Source organism: Hyperolius riggenbachi, chromosome 12, assembly GCF_040937935.1.
Source record: "Hyperolius riggenbachi isolate aHypRig1 chromosome 12, aHypRig1.pri, whole genome shotgun sequence".
NCBI classification, from domain to species: domain Eukaryota; kingdom Metazoa; phylum Chordata; class Amphibia; order Anura; family Hyperoliidae; genus Hyperolius; species Hyperolius riggenbachi.
The window spans coordinates 136,635,949-136,645,651 of record NC_090657.1 but is presented as its reverse complement, the minus strand read 5'-3'; the positions used below and the strand labels follow the sequence as shown (position 1 = coordinate 136,645,651).

Here is a 9,703-nt window from a genome sequence, read left to right as displayed (position 1 = left end):
ACCTTAAAGAGACTCTGAAGCGACATTAAAAACAGCTTTTTAGCTTATATTCTACATGGGCATGTTTTCCCCAGCTAAAACGCAGCTATCCCGCGGCTGAACGAGGGGTCTTTACCCCCCGAATCCGCCCCTGCAAAATCCACGACCAACTTAGTCGTAGATTTTGCTCTTCCTGGAGGCAGAGCTAATGGCTGTAGCTCTGCCTCCACGCGCGTCACAGTGGTGGATCTCCGATCAGCGCTGATAGCCGCTCTGAGAGGCAGGACTGCAGCCATTAGCCCTGCCTCAACAGGAAGCGATCCCGGGACACCACTGAGGGTATTTGGGGGGTAAAGACCCCACGTTCAGCCGCGGGAGAGCGGCGTGTTAGCAGGGGCAAACATGCCTATGTAGAATATAAGCTAAAAGCTGTTTTTAAAGTCGCTTCAGAGTCTTTAACCTTATAGCAGCCACATAATATAAGTGGCTGCTGAGCCGCATATTTCCTGCCACTGGGAAAGCATGCCTTTTCCAGTCTGGCAAGCTATGCAGAGGGGACGGCAGAGAGTTTCTATAGTTACCTGTCCAGACGGCTGGATCGATGACTTCTCTCCTCCACTGCGGCGGTGTAATCCAGACATGTCTTCTGGGTCCCGATCACATGATACAACGTGATCGGGATCCAGGGGCTGAAGCAGACGTTACAGCGCCACTATGTGGTGGAAGAGGGGTGATTAAAGTTTTTCACCACCGAGTGGCACTGTATTCACTGACACCATCTCCTTGATCCCAATTAATTTGTAAATAGACTATCTTGTGCAAATATGCCCGAAAAAAGTATAAGTATATGGAGTTTCCAAGTACTTCCTAATGAGCAAAAGCCAACAAGAGGGCATTTTTAACTTACCACAGTTGATTAGACTGGAGGGTTAGGTGTAAGAAAAAAATGGTGTACTTAGCTTAACCATTTAAGGACGACGCTAATTGAAATAAATCTACGCCGTTTTGACGTTGATCTGGCTGCCAGGGCGTAGTTTTCAATACACCGACGCCACACATAATTGCCACTTTCTTTGCACCACACGATCTTGCCGCTGTCTCCCCACCACGGCTCAGTCACTCTACACGTCTCTATAACGGCAGAGCCCTGTGAGCTATTTCATTGGCTCCTGACCGGCTCACAGGAACTCTGCTGTCAGAGATAATAGAGTGGGTGGCTGAGGTTCACGTGTGCGACGTGGACGGCAGGTATATGCGGCGATGCTTCGGTGTTCCGCCATTTCTGGTACCTGCGTTCTCTGGTCCTTAAGGCGGCAGAGACCGCTGGTACTTTAGTGGTTAATAAGCTGAATGCATATGCAGATATGATGGTGATAAGGGTATTTCCACATGGTCTCTTGCAATCGAGACCAGGCACTTTCACTGAGCTTTACATTTGCCTTTTTCAGTATACCATTGTTGGTTCTACTATAACAATTGTTCTGCTTTCCAATGTAATTTTATAGGGCCGATTTGCAACTAAAGCAATAAATACATCTGGTTGCTATGGAAAACTAGCAGATGACTTTCCACAGTTGAGGGAGGCCCTGGGATGCAGTTTTACACCTCTCATAGGCACAGCTGTACTATCCTTATCACCAATACCACATAATTCAATGTGATTAGTTGCCAATGCATCAATATACATGTCTATAAAGGCCATATATTTCTACCCAAGTACTGGTCAACTAAAAATTCTGAATTTATTGCCATAATTGTTTTTTTCTTTTATTATTACCTTGTATTTGGCAATGTGGCACCGCACAATTTCCATTTCATTGTTGTATTCTACAAAGTGTGAAACCACAGGAGTGATACCGATTATTAAGTAGCATTATACCACTATATTATATTCAGAACAGTTTTTTTTCCTCCCCATCACAAAATCACAAGAACACTTTTAAAATGTAACTTTTACTTAAAAAAAAATCTGCAACATAATACAGTTCCAAGTAACATATATATGACTGTGCAGGGAATTTTCTTATACAAACTATTTCACAACTTTAGTGATAAAAAGAAAAAAAGAAAAAAGGGATGCAGTCTGTCAACAAATACAACTAATAACCGCGAGGACAATTATTCAAAATGCTTATCAGTATTATTATATAACATACACAGAATAAACAATAAATGGGGATGGAAGGCAGTGCAACTACTGCAATGTTGAAAAATGCCCTAGGAAATTATATCTACAGAAACAATGGACCATGGCAGGTCTAGACCAGAAACTAAAGATGACGGGGATAGGATCCCACAGAAGACTGTTGTGGCATCCCACTGCGAACACCTTGGCCTGCTGTTTGGCTCACCAAATGAGAGAGTGTAGGCCCACTTTGTATAAGTGTGTCTAGAGCCTTTTGTACACTAGGGTTATCAAAATTTATACCAGATGATGCTCCTGGTCTCTGACCTGGAACATTATTGGGTGCCTGGAGCCTATTTGAAGATTGCCCATACATAAAAGGCATCTGTAGGCCTGTTCCTGGCCTAGGTGGCATAGCTCTTACGCCCCCCTGTGCCATGATATTAGGGTGTTGGCTCACTGCAGGATGTTGGCTGGCTGCAGGCTGTGATCTTTGTGTAGATGGACCAAGACCTCCAGTATCCATCTGTGCAGGTGAACGCTGCTGAATGGTGGACATATTTCCATAGCCCTGGCTTGGGCTAGCTGTAGTTGCAGAACCTGTTGGGTTAGCAGCAGCAGCAGAAGCACCACTATTAAAAAGACTGAGAATCTTTGCTTGCAGCTCTTGCTGAGAGTTAGCAGTCTGAGTTCCTGGGCCAGCAGAAGTCAACTGTTGAGAATGCTGGTGTGTCTGATTATTGGACAGGGTAGACTGGCCAAGACTCAACTGGGAATCTGTTCCACTAGTCACAGTTTGCCTTGAATGTTGTGCTGCAAAATGAACAAATATATGTAAAGATTGAATAAAAATTACAACAATCAACTGGAAAAGCTAACCAGGACACACACAAAAAAAATGAAAACTTACCTGCTAGGGAGTCACCAGACAGGGCCAACAATCTTTCTTTTCGCTGCTGTAAATATAGAATGACCTTGTCTAATTCTTCAGCAGAAACATACCTATTGTCTGCCAACATACCCAATAGGGTCATTATTCCAGGAGGGTGAGTACTCCTTACTCCTTCTTCCAAGGAAGATCGCTCTCTTAATATAGCTTCTGCCGACAGCTTGGCAGCTTGCCGTGCGATATCCTCACGTTCCTTATCCCGAGCTTCTACTTTGTACCGTTCATGGCTTCTTGCAATAAGCACCATTGCATCAGCTAATGGCATGTTTCGATGTTCTGCAAAATAAAAATATTTATCATTACTAACTAGCCACATGATACTTGGTATAATGAAAATCAAAAGCTTTAAATTTTCGTTCTGCTTACAAAAAAAATTGATGCCAAAAACTGCATAAAGCCTGCAATAAAGTGTGTATTATGTGAAAATAATGAAAAGCATTAGGGCTGAAGGTGTACTATTTTTCTCTTTGGACTAATTTAGCCACAATAAATCCATATTTACGACGAATTGCGGTCTTTATATGCCACTGACGTCTAATGGGGTTTCTGCCCAAACTGTGAAATTTCCGCATTTTGGTTTTAGTTTAAATTTTTTGCTTTTTGAGAATAAAAGGTATAATTGCCTATTGGATTCCTGGGTGTTGATCCACTAGTTCAGTGATCTGCAAACTTGTAGTTCCTTAACAGCTGGAGAGACAAGTCCCACAATGCATTGCAGGAGTCTGAAAGCCACAGTCAAGATTCATAAAGACAAATGCACTGTGGGACTTCTAGTTCCTTAAAGGGGTACTGTAGGGGGCGGTCGGGGGAAAATGAGCTGAACTTACCCGGGGCTTGTAATGGTCCCCCGCAGTCATCCTGTGTTGGCGCAGCCACTCACCGATGCTCCAGCCCCGCCTCCAGTTCACTTCTGGAATTTCTGACTTTAAAGTCAGAAAACCACTGCGCCTGCAAGCCTGTGTCCTGGCACCCGCTGATGTCACCAGGAGTGTACTGCGCAGACACAGACCATACTGGGCCTGCGCTGTGCGCTCTTGATGACATCAGCGGGATCGAGGACACGGCAACGCAGGCGCAGTGGTTTTCAGACTTTAAAATCCAGAAGTGAACTGGAGGCGGGGCCGGAGCATCGGTGAGTGGCTGCGCCAACACAGGATGTCTGCGGGGGACCGTTTTGAAGCCCCGGATAAGTTCAACTCATTTTCCCCTGACCCCCCTACAGTATCCCTTTAACAGGTGGAGAGCCAAGTTTGCAGATCACTGCACTCGTTCTTCCTTACATGGTTTATTTCACTTCATTACACAACTGTAAGAAGATGGGGGTTAGAACCCTTTTCAGTTGGCTAGAGATATGCAAATAAGTTGATACAGAATCATGAAAATGTTGTTGAAAAACTGTTTGAAAATGTTGCTGAGTAGCAGGTATTTCAAGCCCTTCCACCCTGCTGTTGCTGCTGTATACAGCACCTAAAGGTTAATTTGCCAAGGGGTCACCAGACTCACCACTGCCAATCCTCACTCAGAATCATCTGCTGCTGCAGCCAGTCGAGACAGAGGGACCCTGCAACTGAGTCACCAGTCCCCTCCACAGATCCACCTTCCTCTGTGGACTAGTAAACTAGGCAGCAAGCCGGGTGCTAAATTTGGATTGCGGCCAGCAGGCATCTCATAAAAGGCCTTTGGCCAGACCAGCCAGCATACTTACCGGCCAGGTTCTGCCACAACACAAAAGGGACACTCTCTCTCTCTCTCCCCCCCAAAGAGACTGTGGGCATCTGATTTATTTATCGCTGGAGAAGCATGAGTGCCATAGACTGCAGCGGATACCTCTATTCTTTCTCCTGGGTTCATCTTTTATCTATGTAAAACGTTGTATACTCAGTTTCTATCTTCTGTATGCATATTGTGCTATACTGCTGTTTACTGTACCACTACAGGTTACTATATATATATATATATATATATATATATATATATATATATATATATATATATATATATATATATATATATATATATATATATATATATATATATACACACATATATATATATATATATATATATATCTCTTATGAAGTAGGATAATGCCCGCACGATGTCCATAAGAGTTCAATCCTTTATTATGGACGTATCCAAAAATCACACCACAGCATACAACCAAACCAATTCCAGGTACAACCCCCATTGTCCATGGCAAAATAAAAATCAATTCTGATCCTTCCAAAATTAGATTAGCACTTTTACATGTTGCAAAGATTTTCATTATAATTTCCATAATTCTGTATCAAATCTCAATGATTTGCCTTCAAACACAATCCCTACTGACTAATGTGGAATATGGAACATGGAGAGCTTGTCAAAACATTAAATCGCAGTATGCCAAAATAGATGGCACAGGCAAACACAAACTAAACAAAAATTACATCAGTGGGAAGTGAAGCCACAAGCTTTATTTCCCAATACAGGGAATGCAACGCAACATCACACTGTGAACCTAGCCTCACTGAAAAAAAAAAAAAAAAAAAAAAAAAAGGGAACCCTAAAGGTCTGCTAATACTTGGAACCCACCAGGCATTTCCATATAACATACTATAGCCTGGCCAATCCTAAGTAATCGAGAAAAAAGTTAACCTAGATTTTTTTGTTTGTTTTGCAATGGAATATTAGGTGCTAAATAATGGCAGATGACATCTTTATCATATTAACCACTTCACATCCAGACCTTGTTTCCCTCCTATGGACCAGAGCAGTTTTGACATTTTAGCTATGTCCCTATTTCATCAGCAATTACGTTATCCCTACTTATGACACCTAAAATGAAATGTATATCAGCAAAACAAATTTTGTTTGGCTATTACTACAGTTTATCACAAAGCTTAAATTATGTTCCTGTCACAATTTATGGTGAAGATATTGGATTCTGAAATAGTGCTACAGTGTGTATTTTTTACAATGAACTCAAAAAATAAAAGTATTTTTAATGGTAAAAAGCTCAGGGAACATATATTCGCTTTCACTACTTGCAGCAGATAGTGCCGGAGGTTTTGCACAGGAGTAAGCCCACTCGTGCAGATCTGTGCTTCAGCTACACAACATATCCACGTCTTCATGGATTAGATGAAGTCACAGAGGATGTAGATACACTGAAGTGGTGGAAAAAGTGGTTAAGAACACAGCAGAAGCTGTTGAAAGGCGACTTGGCACATATGCTAAGTAACGCCGGTTTCTATATGGGCATTTTTCTTCATTTAGGGCTGGTGCACACCAAGAGTGCTTCTGAGCGCTTTTTAAAACGCTAGCGCTTTGAAAAGCACTTTGCTAATGTATTTGAATGGGATGGATCACACCAGAGCGATGCGATTTTTCCCAAACCACAAACGCGGGTCCTGCAGCATTTCTGAGGCAATTCAGCCTCAATGTTAACCTCTCTGGCGTTATGATTATTTCCAGATTTAAAGGTCTAAAAGCCATAAAACATTTTTACAAGCTTCTAGACCCTAAAAACAAGAAGAAAAACATACATCAGAGAGGTCTGCAGCAGCTGAACGTTTTGAGATTACTCTAGCACTTTTAGGTGTGCACTGGCCCCAACAATGTTTTTTTCCTTCTCTTTGTGGATATATGCAACTAAACACATGATCCAAATTCACTATTCTTTGCAATTATTATTTACTATTTGTATAGCGTACCCATCTTCCACAGTGCTTTACAGAGTAAATACAGTGGTGCAGTGGCTGGAGAGTGTACTGGTTAAGGGCTCTGCCTCTGACATAGGAGACCAGGGTTCAAATCTCAGCTCTTCCTGTTTAGTAAGCCAGCACCTATTTCAGTAGGAGACCTTGGGCAAGACTCCCTAACACAGCTACAGGCTATAAAGAGAGTGTTCTAGTGGCTGCAGCTCTGGCGCTTTGAGTCGCTAGGAGAAAAGTGTGATATAAATGTTCTGTGTCTGTGTGTGTATAGTCTTGTCACTAACTGCCCCTTAGAGCAGAGTTCCCCAACCATGTCCTCAATGCCCACCAACAGTGCAAGTTTTGTGGAAATCCTCAGAGGTAGTTAATCAGCTCTGCTGAGACACTAATTACCCCACCTGTGCATGTTTGTGAATTCCTGCAAAACATGCACTGTTGGTGGGACTTGAGGACAGGGTTGGGGAGCTCTGCTAGAAGGGTTCACAATGTCCACCATAGTAATATGTCCATCATAGTCTAGGGTCAATTTTAGAGAGAAGTCACTTAACTTCTGTTTTTGGGATATGAGAGGAAATCAGAGTGCATGGAGAAAACCCACACAGACACGGGGATGACATACAAACTCCATGCAGATAGATTGCAACGGTGTGATATGATGAACTTTTTAAAATGCCTAGAAAACGATGCCTAACATCTTTCAACTGTCTAACACGCAAAAGCACATTGAAAGACAAATTTCTGTAGGTTTCAAGAAGCTAAAAATCTCTTCCACTTTTTTTTTGTTGTTAAAGTAGAATATACACAGTAAAGAGCAACAGTTTGGACACTTTCTCATTCAAAGAATTCTCTTTATTTTCATGACTATGAACACTGTAGATTCACACTGAAGGCATACAGAGTATGAATTAACATATATGGACGTATACTACATAACCAAAAAGTGTGAAACTGAAAATAAGTCATATTCTAGGTTCTTCAAAGCAGCCACCTTTTGCTTTGATTACTGCTTTGCACACTCTTGGCATTCTCTTGATGAGCTTCAAGAGGTAGTCACCTGAAATGGTTTTCACTTCACAGGTGTGCCCTGTAAGGTAAGTGGGATTTCTTGCCTTATAAATGGGGTTGGGACCATCAATTGCATCGTGGAGAAGACAGGTGGATACACAGCTGATAGTCCTACTGAACAGACTGTTAGAATTTGTATTATAGCAAGAAAAAAGTAGCCAAGTAAAGAAAAACGAGTGTCCATCATTACTTTAAGAAATTAAGGTCAGTCAGTCCAAAAAATTGGGAAAATTGATGGTTTTTGAGACTGCACTTGGGGACACTTTCAAACGCTACAAAGAAACTGGCTCACATGCGGACCGCCCCAGGAAAAGAAGGCCAAGAGTCACCTCTGCTGCAGAGGATAAATTCATCCGAGTCACCAGCCTCAGAAATCACAGATTAAAAGCAGCTCAGATTAGAGACCAGGTCAATGCCAGAGTTCTAGCAGCAGACACATCCCTAGAACAACTGTTAAGAGGAGACTGCGTGAATCAGGTGTTCATGGTACAATATCTGCTAGGAAACCACTAAGGACAGGCAATAAGCAGAAGAGACTTGTTTGGGCTAAAGAACGCAAGGAATGGACATTAGACCAGTGGAAATCTGTGCTTTGGTCTGAGGACTCAAAATTTGAGATTTTTGGTTTCAACCAGTGTTTTTTTTTTTTTTTTTGCAGAAAAAAAAAAAATGAACAGACGGTCTCCACCTGCCTGGTTCCCATCGTGAAGCATGGAGGAGGTGTGATGGTGCTTTGCTGGTGACACTGTTGGGGATTTATTCAACATTGAAGGCATACTGAACCAGCATGGCTACCACAGCGTCTTGCAGCGGCATGCTATTCCATCCGGTTTGCGTTTAGTTGGACCATCATTTACTTTTCAACAGGACAATGACCCCAAACACACCTCCAGGCTGTGTAAGGGCTATTTGATCAGGAAGGAGAGTGATGGGGTGCTGCGCCAGATGACCTGGACTCCACAGTCACCAGACCTGAACCCAATCGAGATGGTTTGGGGTAAGCTGGACCGCAGAGTGAAGGCAAAAGGGCCAACAAGTACTAAGCATCTCTGGGAACTCCTTCAGGACTGTTGGAAGACCATTTCAGGTGACTACCTCCTGAAGCTCATCAAGAGAATGCCAAGAGTGTGCAAAGCAGTAATCAAAGCAAAAGGTGGATACTTTGAAGAACCTAGAATATGACATTTTCAGTTGTTTCACACTTTTTGGTTATATACTATACTTCCACGTGTGTTAATTCATACTTTGGATGCCTTCAGTGTTAAGTGAGCGAGAACACCTTCAGTGAAACATTTTTAATTTTCTGAATATTAGGCAAAACAAAGGTGCACAATGTACAAGCTGAACATCATTGCATTTCAGTGGTCCTGGAGGTATACTTAGCTTACAGGAACAACAAAGGATGATATGCATATTCAGCAGTGATTCATTGTGATATCAATTTGAATAATTGCAAATTCCTTCTGTTTTAAGGAGGCAAACTTGTTTTGCATAACATTTTGATTTGACAGACTGTCTCATTTACCAGTAGGAATTATAGGTACTCCAGCCTTCATCCTATTACTAACACTGTCCAAAACAGAAGAGATTTGAGCAGGACGTTACCTTGCGGTGTTCCAAACAGAATATTCACAGTGCAGGACCGATGAGTCTGGTGTTGCTGAGTTATGACAATTGCAAAAGGTGTACCCCCTCTAGCAACATCCTCCAAGGCCTGGGTCAGCGACACTTCAGTATTAAGAAATATTAAGTCCACCATCATGCCAAGGTCACGGACCTTACGGCCAACGGATTCTGCATACTCCCTGGTTAACGAAAAATTAAAACAAAATAAATAAATAAATAAATAGATCACAGCTGTGCTTCATGATCAGAGAAAACTTGATGACA

The 9,703-nt window shown here is 42.2% G+C and overlaps 1 protein-coding gene across 3 annotated transcripts in view; it reads right to left on the bottom strand.

The window, feature by feature from the left end:
* Positions 1 to 403: 403 nt before the first annotated feature.
* The window catches only part of NCOA5 (nuclear receptor coactivator 5), a 52,895-nt gene continuing 43,595 nt past the window's right edge, over positions 404 to 9,703 (bottom strand). For all 3 annotated transcript variants that reach the window (XM_068263357.1, XM_068263358.1, XM_068263359.1), the window contains 3 exons: positions 9,419 to 9,618; positions 3,015 to 3,329; positions 404 to 2,917 (listed from right to left, as the gene is read on the bottom strand). In XM_068263357.1, coding sequence (XP_068119458.1) covers positions 2,250 to 2,917; positions 3,015 to 3,329; positions 9,419 to 9,618 — 1,183 coding nt within the window. In that variant the 3' untranslated portion in view covers positions 404 to 2,249. The remainder of the gene's footprint in view (positions 2,918 to 3,014; positions 3,330 to 9,418; positions 9,619 to 9,703) is intronic.